We start from the raw sequence: 20,753 nt of genomic DNA on the forward strand, positions 1-20,753 counted from the left end.
AACAGTTTGAGGTGGACGTAAACAGAAGGACCCCCGTCTGAGACCGACTGGTCCGGTTGGAAAACAAATATTTTACTTATGGCGCCTGCTCAGGCTGATAGCGCCTTATCACTCAACTGACTGTTCTCTACAGGCATGAGTCATGACAGACAAGGCCAAATACAAAGATTCAAGAGGAGTTCCACATACTGCTGACCTTTGCCTTGTTACATTAAGAGGTGTATTGATATTGACACAACAGGCATTGGGTTTCCTGCTTGTGTTCTTTAAAAACACTACAAGACATTTGACGTTTGATACTACGCTGTTGTGAGGTATTGACATATACTGTCCACTGCATTGACTTACAATATATCAATAAATATACTATAAACATCAGATAAACAAAAGGTATTGTAATGTCAGTCATCAATATTTGAGAATGTCTTCAAGGCACAATAATACTAATATTTTTATTGATTTACTACTAGTCATTGGACATGTATATCAACCACTGTATGTAATGTACTGTTAATTAGACAAAGGTTTCAGGGAGAGGTGCTAAACTATATTAGTGTCTCTGGCGGATATGCTGAAATAACAGTCAGGTCAAAATGGGCCAAACTGTGGCAAGTTTGGCAAACATCCTTTGAAATACAGGTTTAGCAAACACCATCTAACCTACAAGTGCAGCAACCAACCACAGATAGCTTCTAATACTTCCCCCACACAAGAGGCACTTAATGTTTAGTTAGGAAATTGACCCAAGGGGCGATTTCTACTACAGTTGAACAATACATAACATTTTCACAGTGGACTCAAGAGTCATCTGTCATGTGAGCAGGCTAAACCACATATACAGGATGAGTCTGTTAGTCCAGGGTTTTGTCTCGCCCAAAGACCACACCTGCACTCAAGTGGCCTTATGTTACAGACAGTAAAGCTGCCTAACGTGGACTGTACTAACACTCATAAGCACTCGCACAGTCACCTGCTCAGTCACCTGCTCACACTTAATTCTTCTCCGTTATTTGCTATCCAGAGTTTCTTGATAACTTATGCAAATGACAGTTTATCATCACTCTGCATTCACAATGGATCCACCACCAGTGCAATAGTGAGGCTTGCAGTCCTCACTATTGTGTTTAGTTTAACTGAAGAATGCTAAACGCCTTCTGGGCAGGTGGTGAATGCTAGAGCATTAGCACTAAATGAATAAAGCTGCAGTAATGGAGAATTAAAAAGCAATACTTGGTTTTCAATTAAACCAGCCAGGGACGGATTCACTTAGCAGTTTGTGGAGCAGCAAGAAGGCAGACTAAATTAAGAGTGGCATGTCTGTGAGTGGTGGTGGAATCCTCCAGGAGCAGAATTGATACTGTCATCCTTCCATTGTGTTGCATATTGTTCCTTAGGTCTAATCATTCATACTCCTGCCCATGTCATTATTGCTCGTCATCCTCCATGGCTTTCTCCAGCCAGTCGGTCTCCTGCTCCGACTCTGATTCGCTCACTTCACTGGTGTCAGCAGCGAGGAGGCGGGAGTAGTTGATCCTGCGTTGGCGTGGGGCTTTCCACTGGAGCAGGGGCAGAAACAGGCACCACAGGAGCAGAATCACCGCCACACCTCTGAAAAGCACAGATACCCCAAACCTGTGGACAACAAACCCCCCGGCCATGCTGCCCAGCCCTGCCCCCAGGTCCAGAGAGAGGGCCTGGTAGACCCTCCTCACGCTCCTCTCCGTGCCCGGCGTGGCCACGTCCTCGCACTGCACCTGCACTGCCCACCAGAGGGCGCCACTGCTGAAGCAGCTCAGCACCTGGACAGGTATTGCAGCCCAGGGGCCCCACAGGAAGGAGTAGTAGAGGCACTGCAGGGCCAGGCAGGCCGTCCCCACCAGCAGCACCCTGCCTGGGCTCAGGAGCTTCGACACCCAGCCACTCAGCAGAGGGAAGGCGGCCCGGGAGAGCAACGCTACGGCTAAAGAGAGGCCCATGTGCAGCTCGCTGCTCCCATGGTCCTGCATCTGCCACAGCAGGAAGTCATCCACTGCAGACCCCGCCAGCCCCATTAGGAAGGCAGTGGCAGCACACAGCAGGGCACGGAGGTCCCCTCGCACCAACTGTAAAGCTTTGAAGAGCCCAGTGGAGCGACTACGCTTCTTGTTTAGGTAGAGGGGCAGGAAGGCCACCACAGGCACGGCCAGGGTTGTCACAGCTGCATAGGAGTAGAAGTGGACAGCGCTCCTGGGTGCGTGTGAGCCAATGAGGCAGTCCAGGTGGCTCACCAGCAGTCCTGCACCACTCACCCCACATACTGCCCCAAGCAGCCCCCACACTCCTGTGCTACCATAGCGATCAGAGGCATCCACAAAATCCAAATACTCATACAGCCCATCGTCCACTGTCCATTCCAGAGGGGCGGCCATCAGCTCCCATATCGACACCACGATGAGGAGCATGAAAAAGAGCTGGTGCTGGACGTCCATAACTTTGAGGTTGCCCAGGAACTCTAAGCGAGCCTCATCCTTCTCCGTCTGCTGCTGCTTCTCCTTTTCTGCTGACCTGCTAACCCTCCTCACTGTGGGGGAAGTGTTGGAGGCGCCGTGGTGGGACTCTAAGCTATTTCTCTCCCCTCCTATACTGTGGTTGGCCACAGATACATTCACTTGTGTCCATTGAGTAGTCACATTGTTGGAATGTTGCAGCTGGAGTGTGTAGGTTGTGGCTTTGCTCATTGAAACAGCGGAAGACACAGTGTCACTGGTTGTCTCTGTAGGTGAAGATTCATGTGCTGCTGACTGGGACACAATGGTAGTGTGGGTGGTAGGCATTACACTGCCAACAACACGCACATAGTCAATCAGCTCTTCAGTGGGGCTCACACTGAGGTGAGAAATGTTGCAGTGACTGGTCAGCGTCTCGACGCCTGTGGATGGGATGAGCAGGAGGATGAGGGCTGCCCCTGCTGAACAGACCAGAGACCCTGTAATCACTGCCCTCCTCTTGTTGTAGTGTTTGGACAGAAAGCTGGCCAGAGGGCTCCAGACCAGGGAGATGAGATGTTTGGTGCTCATGAGAAGGCCCGTCATGGAGGGAGTGAGGCCCAGGTATCTGAGGTACAGGGTGAGGAAGGGGAGGATGCAGGCTCTGGCACAAGAATACAGGAAGTGGAAGGTGCTGGAGAGGACTAGAGCACCCTTAATGTCGATCTGCTTGTTCCTCTTCATGGCTGCCAGCCAAATGAACTCGCTGTCTCACAGACTATCTTCATACAGAGCACGCACTGTGAATAAACACAAATAATATGTATAGAAACCCATAAACATTTTTCAAACAGTAGCTAACATGTACATTTACTATTTAATAATGCAATATAGATTAAAATCAAGTATAGGTACATAGAAATCATATTTAACATTGAGAATGTAATCTTGTTTTTATTTAACTTTATTTAACGAATGCCTATTAGAAGAATTACTAAAAATCACTGAAAATAAAGATATAATGGGCCATATGTCCCTAATCAAACCTTCAATAAAAAAAACTGTAAGCTAATTCAATAGAGCCAAAAACAACCACTAACATCAGTAGGATACAATGGCTTACCGTCAAAACGATGAATCAATTTTTCAGCGCAGCTGGTGTGTTTGAGGCTAGTCAATGCACCTGTTTCAACCGAAGCATGTCCACTCCGTACATGTCCACGTCATCTTTTACGGTAAACTGTTTAACACAACATATGCTTTTTGAAAGTACTTTAATAAGCGTATGGTTATTCTTTGTGCTCGGTTATTTTGTCTCTGACTTTTTACGTCTCTTATATCGTTCTTGGCAGTTGTCACGAGCGCATACCACCTGATATCACCTCTCTGTAGTTGAAAAATAAGTTGTACACCTTGCACACATTAAGCTGTTTGTCTGCAGCGCCCTCAGGGCGCGAGGATGACAACTACGCGAGGCAGGTAAAATTTAAAAAACAGTTTGTCCAGCGCTACATGATTAAATGAACTCCGTTTATTCATACAAAATATCCACACAGCCAAAACTATGTTATTTATTCTAAACATTTAAATCGGGTAAGATATAAGAAGTCATTTCCTCTGTGTTTACTAACACAGTGCCTTCCTTTAATAGCATAGTGTAAACGGAACATTTATTGCAAACCAGCACTGTAGAAAGCAATCCAAATGAAATACATTGAAAACATCAATTCACTGGACTGTCCATCAGGAATTTGCATGGAAATATACAACTGATAAACATGTCTTTATACAGTGATATGCTGTGTTACAGAAAATGACAAAAGTTTGTTGTGTTTCATGAATATCTCTGCACTTTTGTAGACAGGAGTGACAGCTCTAAAAAATGTACTGTGCCTGTTGAACCCCACCCACACTACTAGGCATTGGCATCGATTAAGCTGAACCACAGTGCACCTGTCTATGGCCCATGACGTGAATGGGCAAATGTGGTGAGGGAATGAGAGCAATTCTCAAATTGAACAGTTAATCAAATCAAATTGTATTTGTCACATACACATGGTTAGCAGATGTTAATGCGAGTGTAGTGAAATGCTTGTGCTTCTAGTTCCGACAATGCAGTAATAACCAACAAGTAATCTAACCTAACAATTTCACAACAGCCACCTTGTACACACAAGTGTAAAGGGATGAAGAATATGTACATAAAGACATATGAATGAGTGATGGTACAGAACGGCATAGGCAAGATGCAGTAGATGGTATCAAGTACAGTATATACATATGAGATGAGTAATGTAGGGTATGTAAACATCATATTAAGTGGCATTGTTTAAAGTGGCTAGTGATACATTTTTTACATGTATGGCAGCAGCCACTCAATGTTAGTGGTGGCTGTTTAACAGTCTGATGGCCTTGAGATAGAAGCTGTTTTTCAGTCTCTCAGTCCCTGCTTTGATGCACCTGTACTGACCTCGCCTTCTGGATGATAGCGGGGTGAACAGGCTCGGGTGGTTGTTGTCCTTGATGATTTTTATGGCCTTCCTGTGACATCAGGTGCAGTTTCCTAGGAACGCGAAGCGAGGCGGCCATCTCTGTCGGTGCCGGAAGGGAGTCCGTCATGTTGTCTACTAGGCACATGTTGCATCACTCAGAAACAAATAACCAGGGTGTTTACAGACACAAGATCATCCACATTTATTGATCACATTTTTACTAATACTGTAGTACTTTGTTCTATAGCTATATCCGTACCCATTGGATGTAGTGATCACAATATAGTGGCTATATCCAGGAAAGCCAATGTTCCAAAAGCTGGGCCTAAAATAGTGTACAAGAGATGATATAAAAGTCACAGCAAAATATTGTGTGGATGATGTAAAAAAAATATTTTTGGGTCTTACGTGATTAATGACGCTGCACTTAATGAATTTATAAAATTGCTTCTTCCAATTATTGATTAACATGTACCTGTTAAGAAACTGACTTTTAGAACTGTCAAGGCTCCATGGATTGATGAGGAATTGAAAAACAGTATGGTTGAAAGAGATGGGGCAAAAGGAGTGGCTAATAAGTCTGGCTGCACATCTGACTGGCTGACTTAATGCAAACTGAGAAATTATGTGACTAAATGCAACAAAAAGGAGAAGAAACTGTATTATGAAGCCAAGATAAATTATATAAAACACTGGAGTACTTTAAATGAAATTATGGGCAGAAAGACAAATTCAACTCCATCTTTCATCAAATCAGATGGCTTATTCAGCACAATACCATTCGATGTTGGCAATTATTTTAATGATTACTTAATTGGCAAAGTGGGCAAACTTAGGTAGGAAATGTCAACAATGAACAGTGAGCCATCATATTCATGCATAAAAAATAATGAAAGAAAAGCATTGGAAGTTTGAATTTTGTAAAGTTAGTGTGGGAGAGGTGGAAAAATTATTGTTATCGATCAATAATGACAAACCTCCTGGCAATGACAACTTAGATTGAAAGCTACTGAGGATGGTAGCAGACTCTGTAGCGTCTCCAATCTTTCATATCTTTAATCTGAGCCTAGAGGAAAGTCTTTGACCTCAAGCTTGGAGGGAAGCCAAGGTAATTCAGCTACCAAAGAGTGGTAAAGCGGCCTTTACTGGTTCTAACAGCAGACCTATAAACTTGCTGCCAGCTCTTAGCAAACTGTTGGGGAAAATATGTGTTTGACCAAATACAATGCTATTTCTCTGTAAACAAATTAACAATAGACTTTCAGCATGCTTATAGAGAAGGGCACTCAACATGTACTGCACTGACACAAATGACGGATGATTGGTTGAAAGAAATTGATAATAAGAAGATTGTGGGAGCTGTACTGTTAGATTTCAGTGCATCCTTTGATATAATTGACCATAACCTGTTGTTGAAAAAATATGTGTTATGGCTTTTCAACCTCTGCCATATTGTAGATTCAGAGCTATCTATCTAATATAACTAAAAGGAGTTTCTTTAATGGAAGCTTCTCTAATGTCAAATATGTAAAGTGTGTTGTACCGCAGGGCAGCTCTCTAGGCCCTCCGCTCTTTACTATTTTTACCATTAACCTGCCACTGGCATTAAACAAAGTTGATTCAACCATATACACATCAGCAACCACAGCTAATGAAGTCACTGAAACCCTAAACAAAGAGTTGCAGTCTTGAGTGGCCAGTAATAAACTGGTTCTGAACATCTCTAAAACTAAGGAGGAGACTAAATTACTTGGAGTTACTTTGGTTGTAAACTGTCATGGTCAAAACATATGCCAGAACAGAGAGACACGTCTTCCTCTTCATTGTAGTCAGTGTAATGACCGATGCTGGAGATGAGAAGCAGGTACGGGGAGTCAAACATTTAAACAGGAACAGACAGGTAACAGAACAGGAACAGGTAAACAAAGACAAACTAAAATTAATGCAGAAACAGGGAACAGAGCGGGGAACCAGATAGATATAGAGAAGGTAATGACAGAGGTGATTGAGTCCAAGTGAGTCCAATAATCGCTGATGCGTGTGACGGGGGGAGAAGGCAGGTGTGTGTAATGATGATGGCAGGAGTGCTCAATGCTGGGAAGCCTGGCGCCCTCGAGCACCAGGGAGGAAGAGCGGGAGCAGGCGTGACTCACAGGGCTGATATAAAAAGAGACAGACTGCATTACTTCTTCTGTTTATAAGAAACATTAACGTGTTGAAAGTCCCAAATTGTATGCATAGTCAACTTACACACACGTACCCCACCAGACATGCCACCAGGGGTCTTTTCACAGTCCCCAAATCCAAAACAAATTTAAGAAAGCGTAAAGTATTTTATAGAGCCCTTATCTTATATTGCTCAAATGAACAGCAAACCTGGTTTAAGAAAACAGATAAAGCAACCCCTCATGGCACAACACCTCTCCCCTATTTGGCCTAGATAGTTTGCATGTATGTATTGATATGTAGGCTAAGTGTGCGTTAAAAAATAAATCATTTGATGTGGTTCTGTGCTTGAGCTGTTCTTATCTATTAATGTTCTGTATTATGTCATGTTTCATGTTTTGTGGGGAACCCAGGAATAGCAGCTGCTGCTTTTGCAACAGCTAATGGGGATCATAATAAAATAAAAATACATACATCTCTTGTACATCTCTCTTCTATTTCATAAAACATATGTTAGTATTTTAAAACTAGATTTCATTGGGAAGGCAGATAAAACTTTTTTATCTAAATAAATCCCTTTTGCATGTGAAAACACAGAATCTTACTCATTACTCCATGTGCATAACCAATGTCACTTTTGTTTTTAGCTTACTTCGCCGTTGGCCAGAGCAGGGCACCTGGCTCACGCCTGGGATGGAGCCCAGGCCAAATAATCAAATCCCTTCAGTGGTTGATGCCAGTGAAGGTATTGATTGGCAGAGGCAGGATCTTGCACATGTATTTGCTCAGCCCCGACTCCCTCTCCTCTCCCACACTGAACTTGGACTTGGAACTTGTCTGGAGGCAATACCCTGGATCCAAACATGGAGAGATCTCAATGCTGTAAAATAGTGTTAGTAGTGTTAGTTACTTAGTTATTTCAGTTTGGAAATAACTCTGTAAAAGACAACCAAATAACTACTGTATAGTATTCATCAATAGAGATGGTAGAGCATTGTGGCATTCTATTGCTGATGAGTGTGCTCTCTGACCTTTGCACATGTGTGTATTTCCTGCGACAGTCTTTGTCCAGACAGACAGTGAAGGTCTTATCCTCCAGGATTCTGATTTTAATATTTTGGGTTCTGATCTCCTGTCAACACAGCATGGTCAAATTAAATATCCTGATAGGTTAGGAGCAAAAATCATTGCGAGATGTGACTCCAAACTGCAGTTGTAACGGTTCTCTTGTGGTGAAGGAGAGTTGGACCAAAATGCAGCGTGATGATGATTCATGATATTTTAATGAAGGAAAAAACTATACATGAAAAAACTACAAAATAATGAAATGTGAAAACCAAAACAGCCCTATCTGGTGCAAACACAGAGACAGGAACAATCACCCACAAACACACAGTGAAACCCAGGCTACCTAAATATGGTTCCCAATCAGAGACAATGACTAACACCTGCCTCTGATTGAGAACCATATCAGGCCAGACATAGAAATAGACAAACAAGACATCCAACATAGAATGCCCAACCAGATCACACCCTGACCAACCAAAACATAGAAACATACAAAGCAAACTATGGTCAGGGTGTGACAGCAGTACTGTATGCCTACCCTCTTTGCATTTATGGGCTCAAATCAAAACTCTACCATTATATATAATTGCCTTAATCAATAATCTACTTTGAAGGTGAGACATGAGGATACGATCAAGAAACCACATCTGGCAGTGTGTTGCCTAACTGACAGTTTTAGTACTTTTTAATATGGTGTTACTGGGGTCTCAATGATTTATTATCACACATTCAGAAATATCCTTACCGTGCAGCATCTTGGATTTGTACTGTCAAAATTGACAGTGAGGAAATCAAGACCTAGGGAAAGTAGGGAGGACAAATTGTTGATTTGAGGTAATGAAACCAAGTTGCCATTGAGAACAGCTATGTACTTACTACATGTATATGTTTTAATGCAAACCTTCTGTTTCATTGGGTGATATTGCACTGATGCCCACTCCACATGTCATGACTGACATTCCCTGAACAACCTCTTGTTTGCTCAAGGAGACCTGCAGAAAGCATGTCAGACACACACACATTTGTTACTGTAGTTAAGACATTATGCCATATGGATTAAAAGGATATCTAGATATTTCCTTAGTTGTTACTTGTCATTTAAAAGTGTACTACTTGTTCCTAAATTATTACAATGATACTGTACTACACTAACCAAGCATGAACACATCCACTAACCACTAATCAAATACTCTATAACACAAAAAGGGAAGAAAGCCTTCAGAAAGTACCTTACTGTAATTCACAGAAACCACCACTCCACAGGTTCCAAGTGTCTTCCTTGTTCGTCGCCTACTAGATCTCTCTGCATAGAGACATTATGCAATCACCAACAGAGGCAGTAACAGGACGATCTAGTTTCTGTCCCTGTCCTGACAACACGGTTCATGCTGCATTCACAGTTGTGATAACAGTACCTTGTCTCAGATTTTCTCTGAGTGTTTTAGACTCAGGGAACTCAGCATCCAGGTGGGACACAAACACATCGTCCACAGGGCTGCCAGTCTGGCCAGAGACAGAGATCTAAAAACACAACAGGGCAACAAGAACAAGCTCAAATTAGGGAAAAATTGTTTTTTTTTTTCTCTTCATGATAACAAGTGGTTAAATTGAGACGGAGCTACTCGAAGCAGGGCTCCTGCACCTTGGGTCAAAGGGAAAGCCAAGCTCCAGCAATCTACGGGTCCAAAGAAGAAAGAAGGATAAAACGTATGATAAACCAAGGTTAAGATTAAGGCTACGGTACCCTAGGCTTAGAGCAACCATAAATCTAGCTTCATGTCCACATCCTTGTTAAACCCTAACCCTCAACCACAACCCTAACCCTAGATTCATGTCTACATCCCAGTTTAACCCTTAACCTCAACCACAACCCTATTCCTAGCCCCATGCCCACATCCCAGTTCAACCCTAAACATAGCCTCAACTCTAATCAAAATGCTAGCTTCATGTCCACATCCCGGTTCAACCCTAAACCTAGACTCAACGACAACCCTAAGCCTAGCTTTACATCCACAATCTGGTTCAACCCTAACCCTGGCCCCAATCACAAACTTATCCCTAGCTCCTGCCCTAACCCTAACTCCAACTCCAAATCTAGTCCCCCCCTGTCCAAATAGGGCTTTCCAACCTCCAAATTCCCAATTTAACCCCGGATGATAACTGTAATCATTATGTTAAACTGGGCTATGAACTATGTATGAACTATTCATGGGCTGCCATATGTTAGTGTTACATCCTGCTGATAACACACATGCATGCACACATGTGACTATGACATGTGGATGTATCTAAGGGAGCTGACCTTGACAGAGTAGAGTGTGAAGTGGACAGGCTGTAGGCCACAGCGAAGGTAGTAGGAGAGGACATCCACAAGGAAGTGGTTAGGTTCTGATGACCTGCTGTGACTGGACTGCTGCAATGGCACATAGTAGACACAGTATTAGGTCTCACTGTGACATGACTGGATGTCTATTTCTATCTTTAAAAACCCTTTCCATTTAGGTAGCCTTGAACCCATTTGATGGATCTTTCTGATCAGAATTAGATTACTTAAAAATAAAAAAAATATTTAACCTTTATTTAACCAGGTAGGCTAGTCGAGAACAAGTTCTCATTTGCAACTGCGACCTTTATAAAACAATGCATGTATTAGGACTCATTACCGTTCCTGCCAGCTTTGGAATCATGGCTCCCAAACTGATGATGTTGCTTTCGTACCAGGGATCGACCCTTCCTAAGAACGAGGCTAGAGACAACCTGTCTCCAACTTGTGATGTGCTTTCCTGAAAAAGAGAAAAGACTGGTTCCATAACCTAGCAAATCATACCGGTTACTGTACATATGCAGCATGAGATGGATGTTATTTTACATTATTGGTATTATTTTACATTATTGGTTGCATCACTGCCTGGTATGGCAATTACTCGGCCTCCGATCGCAAGGCACTACAGAGGGTAGTGCGTATGGCCCAGTACATCACTGGGGCTAACCTACCTGTAATCCAGGACCTCTACACCAGGCAGTGTCAGAGGAAGGCCTAAAAATTGTCAAAGACCCCAGCCACCCCAGTCATAGACTGTTCTCTCTTCTACCTCATGGCAAGCTGTACCGGAGTGCCAAGTCTAGGACAAAAATGCTTCACAACAGTTTTTACCCCAAAGCCATAGACTCCAGCACAGGTAATCAAATGGCTACCCGGACTATTTGCACTGTGTGCCCCCACCAACATTGGCTATCTGCATTGTGTCCCACCACCCACCACCCGCCAACCCCTCTTTTACGCTACTGCTACTCTCTGTTCATCATATATGCATAGTCACTTTAACCATATCTACATGTACATACTACCTCAATCAGCCTGACTAACCAGTGTCTGTAGGTAACCTCGCTACTTTTATAACCTTGCTACTTTTATAACCTCGCTACTTTTATAACCTCGCTACTTTTATAGCCTCGCTACTTTTATAACCTCGCTACTTTTATAACCTCGCTACTTTTATAACCTCGCTACGTTTATAGCCTCGCAACTTTTATAACCTCGCTACGTTTATAGCCTCGCTACTTTTATAACCTCGCTACGTTTATAGCCTCGCTACGTTTATAGCCTCGCTACTTTTATAACCTCGCTACTTTTATAGCCTCGCTACTTTTATAGCCTCACTACTTTTATAACCTCGCTACTTTTATAACCTCGCTACTTTTATAGCCTCGCTACTTTTATAACCTCGCTACTTTTATAACCTCGCTACTCTTATAACCTCGCTATGTTTATAGCCTCGCTACTTTTATAACCTCGCTACGTTTATAGCCTCGCTACTTTTATAGCCTCGCTACTGTATATAGCCTGTCTTTTTACTGTTGTTTTATTTCTTTACTTACCTATTGTTCACCTAATACCTTTTTTGCACTATTGGTTAGAGCCTGTAAGTAAGCATTTCACTGTAATACCTGTTGTATTCGGCGCACGTGACAAATAAACTTTGATTTGATAATTGGATTTTGAACTGGATTATTGCTCACAGGTGAATTGACAATAGGCTCATCAGTGACAGGGATGTAGTATATCTGTAGGTTCACTCTTTTGGTCAAGATGAGATGTTTTGCCTCCCGTTTTCTGCACACAAAAGTAATGCACATTGTAAAATAGTTCACACACATTTCTAAATGACAGAATTACAGTGTAATTACAGTGTACAGTAGTCCTCTGTCTCTCAGTTGGTAGAGCATGGTGTTTGCAACGCCAGGATAGTGGGTTCAACTTCCAGCACTACCTATACATAAAAATGTATGCACGCATGACTGTAAGTCACTTTGGATAAAAACTGAATTTCACATGTATGGGGATGAAACTAGGTATTAAGGGACATTAAGGGACAGTAGAAGTACTTCCTACCGGATGGAGTGATACACCTTGGCCAGTCTCCCCAGCACCCTGTCGTCTCCCATCATCACTATGCGTGCGGTATGGTTCCCCTCCTCTTTAGGGAGAGGGGTGCTACTGGTGGGCCCCTTGATGTTTTCCTGTACCAGAGCCATTTTGTCTTCTGGCTTCATTCTCCCTCTGAAACACGGTGACCGTGACCGAGTGAATGGATTCCTCTGTTCCCGCTCCCCCATGTCAGACAGGTCCTTCTCTATTCCACTATCAACAGACAGGTGGGAAACCCTCTTAGAAACATCCTCCTCTTCCTCCTCCTGGTACATAGAGTTCCGCTCAGAGGTGGAAATGTTTAGGGTGAAGTTTACCAGCTCATTCCCTATTGAAAAATATGAAAGATTCAAGATTGCCACACTATTAGTCTGATTTGACAGAATTTTCAAGTCTTTATAATGGCCTAGAAACTAAGGTTCTCTTATGTTGACTCACACAGCTCCTCTTCGTTTGTCCACAGGTGGAACTGAATCTCTGGCGAGGGCAATGGAGTGTTAGAAAGAGAGCCACCGGCAATTGGGTCTGAACAGAGAGAGAGTGAACATAACACAATAAACAGTGAATATCTTGTTTGTCACAGTCAGCAAATCTCTTTCATTATTCTCCTTTAGCCTTTGGTGGTATACCATATACACTGTATGCCGGGGTATTTAGAAATGGCCACGGGATGGTTTTTCAATACCGTCAATACTGTTGAAATTATTTATTTGAAGTTTTTCAATACATTTTAGTATTTGTAGCTACTCTTTAAGTAAATACCTGCAGTAAACTTCTGCAATACCTTAGGAGATAAAGCAGATCGCGTTCTTCATTTCACTTGTCACACTATTTTACATTATGAAGCTTAAAGTAGTTCCCCAGAACAGTTAAGCCAGTCACGTGGTTGTTTGTAAATAGCACAACGGGTGAAAGAGGGAGCAGGTGAGTCCATTTTAATTTTACCTTTATTTAACTAGGCAAGATCAGTTAAGAACAAATTCTTATTTTCAATGACGGCCTAGGAACAGTGGGTTAACTGCCTGTTCAGGGGAAGAACAACAGATTTGTACCTTGTCAGCTCAGGGGTTTGAACTTGCAACCTTCCGGTTACTAGTCCAACACTCTAACCACTAGGCTACCCTGCCGCCTAGGCTACCCTGTATTGACACGGGTATTATATTTCACTTTGAAAGGCAACAGTGTTTTGCTTCAAAAGAGTGATCAGGGGCGTGCAACTATAGTTTTCCTTCACAGAAAATACATTAGTGAAAGAAAATAGGTGATTTTTTATCAAATGACAAAGGATGTGCAACACCATTTGGCTGGCAGCCACACAACCAAATGAGCTTAATATGAAAAATCAAGGTCTTTTAAAACATATTTCTAATGTTTATCATAGAAAGAATGTAGCCAGCTACATTTCCTAATGTTTTGCTTAAAGTTACAGGAGAACTTACAGGAGAAAAGTAGGCTAAAAATGAAAATGACCAGAGAAAGGTAGCTACACATTAGGCTGTCTGCTGATAGAATGCCCTTTTGTGAATTCTCATCCAAGTGGAGAAGTGCAACTGAAGCACAAAATTAGTCTGATGCCGGGCAGAAATTACATGAAGAAACATTTTAGATCTGCGTTTATAAAACGCATCAAGGTATTTCTTATGCGTTTTGTATTTTCTTTGTGAAAAACGCAGAATTCTTTGTTAACACGGCCCCTAAGTTTAACTTGCTAGTTATCTAAGTAAGTGGCTGAAATAGATAGATAACAGGGCATCATATGGTGTTAGCTTTCTGCCGTGTTTGACAGACCTGTACAGCTGCCAATGATATCTTGATTTCCTCTACGTTCTTGGCTGTCTACTACTCTGTCCCTCTTCTCCAAGCAGAGCAGGCAGGCCCATTGCCCTAGCGACTCCAGACTCCACACAGATACAGTGTGTACACATGCTCCAGAGCCAGAACTGTTCTTCCGTCCAAACCTTTGTTCCTTTGCACAATGTCTCTCATTCACTTGTAAAATGTCCAAACTCACGAAAATGACATTCGGTAGCTCCTACCTATATACAGTACTAGTCAAAAGTTTGGACACACCTACTCATTCAACGTTTTTTCTTGATTTGTTACTATTATCTACATTGTAGAATAAAAGTGAAGACATCAAAACTATGACATAACACATCCGTTCACCTACTCTGCGTCTCACTAAGACACGGCGGTTGGAACCAAAACTCTCAAATTTAGACTAATCAGACCAAAGGACAGATTTCCACTGGTCTAATGTCCATTGCTTGTGTTTCTTGGCCCAAGCAAGTCTCTTCTTATTATTGGTGTCCTTTAGTAGTGGTTCTTTGCAGGCATTTGACCATGAAGGCCTGATCCCCGCAGTCTCCTCTGAACAGTTGATGTTGAGATGTGTCTGTTACTTGAACTCTGTGAATAATTTTTTGGGGCTTATCCTCCGCAGGAGAGGTAACTCTGGGTCTTCCTTTCCTGTGGCGGTCCTCATGAGAGCCAGTTTAATCATAGCGCTTGATGGGTTTTGCAACTGCACTTGAAGAAACTTTCAGTTCTTGACATTTTCTGGATTGACTGACCTTCATGTCTTAAAGTAATGATGGACTGTCGTTTCTCTTTGCTTATTTGAGCTGTTCTTGCCATATTTGGTATTTTACCAAATAGGGCTATCTTCTCTATACCAACCCTACCTTGCCATAACACAACTTATTGGCTCAAATGGATTAAGAAGGAAAGAAAGTCCACAAATGAACTTTTAACAAGGCACACCTGTTAATTGAAATGCATTCCAGGTGACGACCTCATGAAGCTGGTTGAGAGAATTCCAAAAGTGTGCAAAGCTGTCATCAAGGCAAAGGGTGGCTACGTTGAAGAATCTAAAATTTAAAATATATTTAGATTTGCTTAACACTTTTTTAACACATGATTCCATGTGTTATTTCATAGTTCTGATGTCTTCACTATTATTCTACAATGTAGAAAATAGTCCAAATAAAGCAAAACCCTGGAATAAGTAGGTGTCCAAACTTTTGACTGGTACTGTATGTATAACTTCATGAGCTGGATTGCCTGTCTTTGCAATTAGTTTATTTTCGTTTGCGCTTGTTAGCATATTTAGCTTAGCAGCCTTCATGGAAATTTGCTATGACTTGTGCTAATTTAGTTAGCATTATGGAAATAGATGCCCAATGGGTTTTCTGGTGCCCCCTTGTGTACTAAACCTGTAATACCGTAAGGACGGTATGCCAATAGGAAAATCTGGATACCGCCCAACCCTATCCTCCTTTACACACACCTTGGTTAGCAGAGGTCAGGATGTCACTGTAGATGTGCTGTAGCCTGGTTAGGTACTGGTCACGGCCTGCCTCGCCGTTCTCTATACTCTGCTCTACAGCTAACACCACCTCCTGGAAGTACTTTTCCACATCTTCTCCTAGATCCTGCGTCACACACACACATGCACGCCCGCACACACGCAGGCACACACGTGATTTCATTATCCATCTGATGCACACAAATACCAAGATATGAAATCAATTAATCCAAACGTCTCATATCATCACAGCCCATTGACCTCCCTCACCTCCAGAGCTTGAGTCAGTATGGGACCATGACAGGCCTTCACCAGTCCAGCCTGCAGAGTGTGCAGTAACACCCGTCTTGCCAGTATGTCACTTTGGGGGCTGGTCAGCACCAGGTCTGCCCTCACCGCCTGCCACAGGGGCCCTGAGAACACAGCCGGGTCTGCAAACACAAATACCCTACAGGGGACACAGTCAGAGGGGCAGCCAGTAAGCACAGCTATTGTGGATACAGAACGACCTCAGAGTTGCTGACGGGAAAGTCCTCATTCAAAAGCATCAGTTTGTGAAAGGGAAAGCGACACCACAGCTCACACATAGCAAACAAACCCCCACCCTCACCTTATGAGAAATGACCAGGACTAAATTAGTCATCTGTTGCTAGTGACTACAAACTGACTTCAGTGGGGAGTGTAAAATATCTTCTGATGGCATATGTGTTCGTGGGTGTTTTAAACTCACCTTTCCTGCTGGGGGAAATGTTTGTTCCTTAGGCTCTGCTCAGCAATCACCCTTCTCTGATACAAAGCTCCTGTGGAGGAAGTTATTGTCGGGGAGGGAGCTTTAGCAGAACAAAGGGAGTAAGGTAAATACATGTTTGGAGAACTGTATACTGTATTCACATGATTCAAATGTGCTTGTGCCACAGTACATGCCACTGTGTAAAGTGTAAAGTGCTAGTGATGAGTACCGTACCTGGTGTGATCTGCTCCATCTTTATGCTTCTCATGTATCTCAGTGCGATAGTACAGTAGGGCTCTGGAAGTGTTAGGAGCCGTTTGAAGCACTCATACACTCTCTGAAACAGGTTGCATGGAATGTGGCTAGACTGCAGCCGATACAACGGAATAAAAAGAGCAGCCTTCACAATCAGATACATACATCAGAGCTGATTGGAAAGTAAAAACAATCACAAACACAAAACAATCACATAGTTTGAATAGGGCATCCCAAACTAAAACAAACAAGGAACAATATAATTTTTCTAAGCAGGATAAAGATAACCAGGAAATCAACACAAGAAATATGATACGTGGAAATAACACAGTAAACTAGACGTCAGCAATGCAGGACAGCTACTCTCTGATCAAGGTTATTTCAGATGAAGGTAAGGTAAATTAATCTGACCTGAATAATAACATAGTTGAGAGTGTGAAGCAATGGAATAACATGCATCTTATAGTCAAGCCTCTCCACCTGAATCAACAAATGAAGGAAGCTTTCATCATAAAACTGACAATTAAAATGGCCAAATATACTTCTGAAGACAAAGGGCATGCCATGTGTCATTCTGCAAGAACAGAATACTCTGGTAGTGTCAGACCAACCTTCTCTAGCTCTTTGACCAGAACCCTGACCAGTGAGACACTGTTAGATGGATGGGTCTCCACCTTCTTATGAAGAGTCCACCTCAGCATACCTTCAGGAAGTCATACAAGGCTGCTGAATTGACCACATAATGTCCTCAAGTCTATTACATTTGTAATACTATTAATATTGTATAATAGAATGTTATGCCACATAATGATGAATGTGATAATCGTTGACTTTTTATTGTTGTATGCACTGATAATGTACCTTTGTTGCATGAGGAGGCAGCCTGTCTGAGGATGGCCTGAATACTGTTGTACATACTGGCCTCCACTGCTGACGACATACTGTCAGCTACAATAATAGAGTTATAAACATCAAATGTCATATTTAGACAAGATAGCAGCTCTGTTTAAAAACACAGTGGTCCTATGTGTGGGGATTCTTACTACTAGATGTCAGTCTACCAACGTAATTAAAAGGGACAAACAGTAAAGAGCAAAGTCTATATATGAATCATTTAAATACTGTATGAGTTCAAGACTGAGTAAGTGAACGTTTACCTACTGGAGGGTTCCATGGGGTTGTTTCCTTATTCATCCCAAGAGAAGGTCAAACATCCCATTTTAGCATCATGGGCTCCCACCTAGATAAAGTAGCAGGGCTTGACACCACATGTACTGTACATAGTGGATTTAGAGTGCTTTCGGAAAGTATTCTGACCCCTTGACTTTATCCACATTTGTTATGTTACAGCCTTATTCTGAAATTGATTACATAATTCCCCCCCCCTCAATCTACACACAATAGCCCATAATGACAAAGCTTATTTATTAAAAATATAAAACATTATTTACATAAGTATTCAGACCCTTTGCTTTGAGACTCAAAATTGAGCTCAGGTCCTGTTTCCTGTTTCCATTGATCATCCTTGAGATGTTTCTACAACTTGATTGGAATTAACCTGTGGTGAATTCAACATGCCTGTCTATATAAGGTCCCACAGTTGACAGTGCATGTCAGAGCAAAAACCAAGCAATGAGGTCGAAGGACTTGTCCGTAGAGCTCAGAGACAGGATTGTGTCGAGGCACAGATCTGGGGAAGGGTACCAAAACATTTCTGCAGCATTGACGGTCCCTAAGAACACAGTGGCCTCCATCATTCTTAAATGGAAGAAGTTTGGAACCACCAAGACTCTTCCTAGAGCTGGCCACCTGGCCGAATTGAGCAATAAGGGGGAAAAGGGCCTTGGTCAGGGAGGTGACCAAGAACCCAATGGTCATTCTAAAAGAGCTACAGAGTTCCTCTGTTGAGATGGGAGAACCTTCCAGAAAGACAATCATCTCTGCAGCACTCCACCAATCAGGACTTTTTGGTAGAGTCGCCAGACGGAAGCCACTCCTCAATAAAAGGCACATGACAGCCCACTTGGAGTTTACCAAAAGGCACCTAAAGACTATCAGACCATGGGAAACAAGATTCTCTGGTCTGGTGAAACCAAGATTGAACTCTTTGGCCTGAATGCGAAGCGTCACCTAGCGCCATCCCAACGGTGAAGCATGGTGGTGGCAGCATCATGCTGTGGGGATGTTTTTCAGTGGCAGTGACTGGGATACTAGTCAGGATGGAGGGATAGATTAACGGAGCAAAGTACAGAGAGATCCTTGACAAAAATCTGCTCCAGAGCGCTCAGGACCTCAGACTGGGGTGAAGGTTCACCTTCCAGCAGGAGAATGACCCTAAGCACACAGCCAAGTCAATGCAGGAGTGGCTTCGGGACAAGTCTCTGAATGTCTTTGAGTGGCCCAGCCAGAGCCCGGACTTGAACTCGATTGAGCATCTCTGTAAAGACCTGAAAATAGCTGTGTAGCAACACTCCCATCCAACCTGACAGAGCTTGAGATTATCTGCAGAGAAGAATGGGAGAAACTCCCCAAATGCAGGGTTGCAAAGCTTGTAGCGTCACACCCAAGAAGACATGATGCTGTCATCGCTGCCAAAGGTGCTTCAACAAATGACTGAGTAAAGAGTCTTATTTTTTGCAAATGTTTTTAAAAACCTATTTTGCTTTGTCATTCTGGGATATGTGTGTAGATTGATGAGGGGGAAATGTATTTAATCAATTTTAGAATAAGGCTGTAATGTACCAAAATGTGGAAAAAGTCAAGGGGTCTGAATATTTTCCAAATGCACTCTAAGACAACCAAGAAACAGAAGGTTTCAGAAGGCACATCTCCGCAACTCATAAAAACATGAAGACTTTCTGATCATTCACTTGATAAGAGACACCTAGCCTACCAGACACCAAAGTTGATAAATACAGAGAAACTTTGTGAGAAATTATTTTGACAAAATATAATTTATGAATTTATGTAATTTACAAATATACATGAAAACCCTATTACATTCATACAAACTCAAACGGCCTAATGCTGCTGTTCCATATCAACACATAGCATACAGTACAGTAAGCCTCCTCAGATCACACTTTGAGGCCAGAATTAACCTGTTTCCTGTCTACAGAAATGTGTGGGTGTAGAGAGCATGACGACTAGTTATAAACTGAGAAGTACTCTCTGACAAACTGAAAGGCAGAAAGACCAATAATGAAAAGATGTATTAACTACACAGATCAATCAATCAAATCAATCCTAGTCTAATTGTATATACCTTTTTAGTAATTTGTCATTGAAGTGAACTTTAAAAGTGCAAGCCTAGGGTGAAAAACTCCTTAGGGAACCCAGTTGACTGGCTCAGCATAAGCCTACATGTAAACTATTGCTGACCTAGGCTATTAACAAAAAAAATTGTCATAAGCAACAGTGAAATTGATATCAATGTGCAGTGATCTATGACTGAGATCATTAAAAATAACATATGTATTAGAGTTCTAGATGTAAAAACAGCAAACTCTACATTGCAGCAATCACTATTACAACACTATCGCAAAAGTCTGCTTTACAGGTGGTGCAAATACACTTGACTATTACAGTATAGCCTGTAATATAATGAATTATACAGTAGTCATCCTACAGAGATTCACTTGCCTTGCATGTTGCCACTGTACGCTGACACTGGACGTGGACGAATTGACTGATGAGGAGCTGCAGCTACACGGTAAACCGTTGCTTTCGTAGATGGAAGTTTGGTAAAAAAGACAATTCATGACCCACATTCTATCATGTAGCCTCTCTAGGTACGTGAGTCGGGCGTCAGCCCTCCTGGCTAATCTAGTAGGCTACAGAA

General features: G+C 42.3%; 2 protein-coding genes across 8 annotated transcripts; both read right to left on the bottom strand.

The window, feature by feature from the left end:
• Positions 1-51: 51 nt before the first annotated feature.
• Positions 52-3,937, bottom strand: LOC109893522 (major facilitator superfamily domain-containing protein 6-like). Its single transcript, XM_020486769.2, has 2 exons — positions 3,589-3,937; positions 52-3,265 (listed from the first exon to the last, which is right to left on the bottom strand). The coding sequence occupies exon 2, from the start codon at positions 3,207-3,209 to the stop codon at positions 1,425-1,427; it is 1,785 nt and encodes a 594-aa protein (XP_020342358.1). The 5' UTR covers positions 3,210-3,265; positions 3,589-3,937; the 3' UTR covers positions 52-1,424.
• A 1,751-nt stretch (positions 3,938-5,688) lies between these two features.
• On the bottom strand, positions 5,689-20,749 carry LOC109892276 (phosphoinositide 3-kinase regulatory subunit 6-like). Of its 7 annotated transcripts, none has more exons than XM_031827738.1 (21): positions 20,555-20,740; positions 18,070-18,152; positions 17,774-17,860; positions 17,524-17,615; positions 17,324-17,392; positions 16,892-17,024; positions 16,658-16,757; positions 16,198-16,375; positions 15,910-16,054; positions 13,059-13,145; positions 12,585-12,948; positions 12,212-12,305; positions 10,855-10,974; positions 10,494-10,604; positions 9,607-9,712; positions 9,426-9,494; positions 9,093-9,183; positions 8,937-8,989; positions 8,155-8,255; positions 7,776-8,003; positions 5,689-7,114 (listed from the first exon to the last, which is right to left on the bottom strand). In XM_031827738.1, the coding sequence occupies exons 2-17, from the start codon at positions 18,104-18,106 to the stop codon at positions 9,101-9,103; spliced, it is 1,875 nt and encodes a 624-aa protein (XP_031683598.1). In that variant the 5' UTR covers positions 18,107-18,152; positions 20,555-20,740; the 3' UTR covers positions 5,689-7,114; positions 7,776-8,003; positions 8,155-8,255; positions 8,937-8,989; positions 9,093-9,100. The 7 variants fall into 7 exon arrangements, with proteins under 7 accessions (XP_031683598.1, XP_031683592.1, XP_031683593.1 ...); XM_031827732.1 differs by having other exon boundaries at positions 9,421-9,494; XM_031827733.1 differs by having other exon boundaries at positions 9,421-9,494; positions 18,074-18,152; positions 20,555-20,726.
• Between the last annotated feature and the right edge of the window lie 4 nt (positions 20,750-20,753).

Source organism: Oncorhynchus kisutch, linkage group LG6 (assembly GCF_002021735.2).
Source record: "Oncorhynchus kisutch isolate 150728-3 linkage group LG6, Okis_V2, whole genome shotgun sequence".
Taxonomy (NCBI): domain Eukaryota; kingdom Metazoa; phylum Chordata; class Actinopteri; order Salmoniformes; family Salmonidae; genus Oncorhynchus; species Oncorhynchus kisutch.

Excerpts from the sequence above, each read along its gene's own strand:
- LOC109892276 (XM_031827732.1), bottom strand. The coding sequence starts at position 18,106 with ATGAATAAGGAAACAACCCCATGGAACCCTCCAGTAG. Across the intron at positions 17,393-17,523 it reads TGGTCAAAGAGCTAGAGAAG|GTGGAGAGGCTTGACTATAA; the intron begins GTTGGTCTGACA and ends TTGTTGATTCAG. Across the intron at positions 8,256-8,936 it reads CAAATCCAAGATGCTGCACG|GAGATCAGAACCCAAAATAT; the intron begins GTAAGGATATTT and ends CTGTGTTGACAG.
- LOC109893522 (XM_020486769.2), bottom strand. The coding sequence starts at position 3,209 with ATGAAGAGGAACAAGCAGATCGACATTAAGGGTGCTCTAGTCCTCTCC.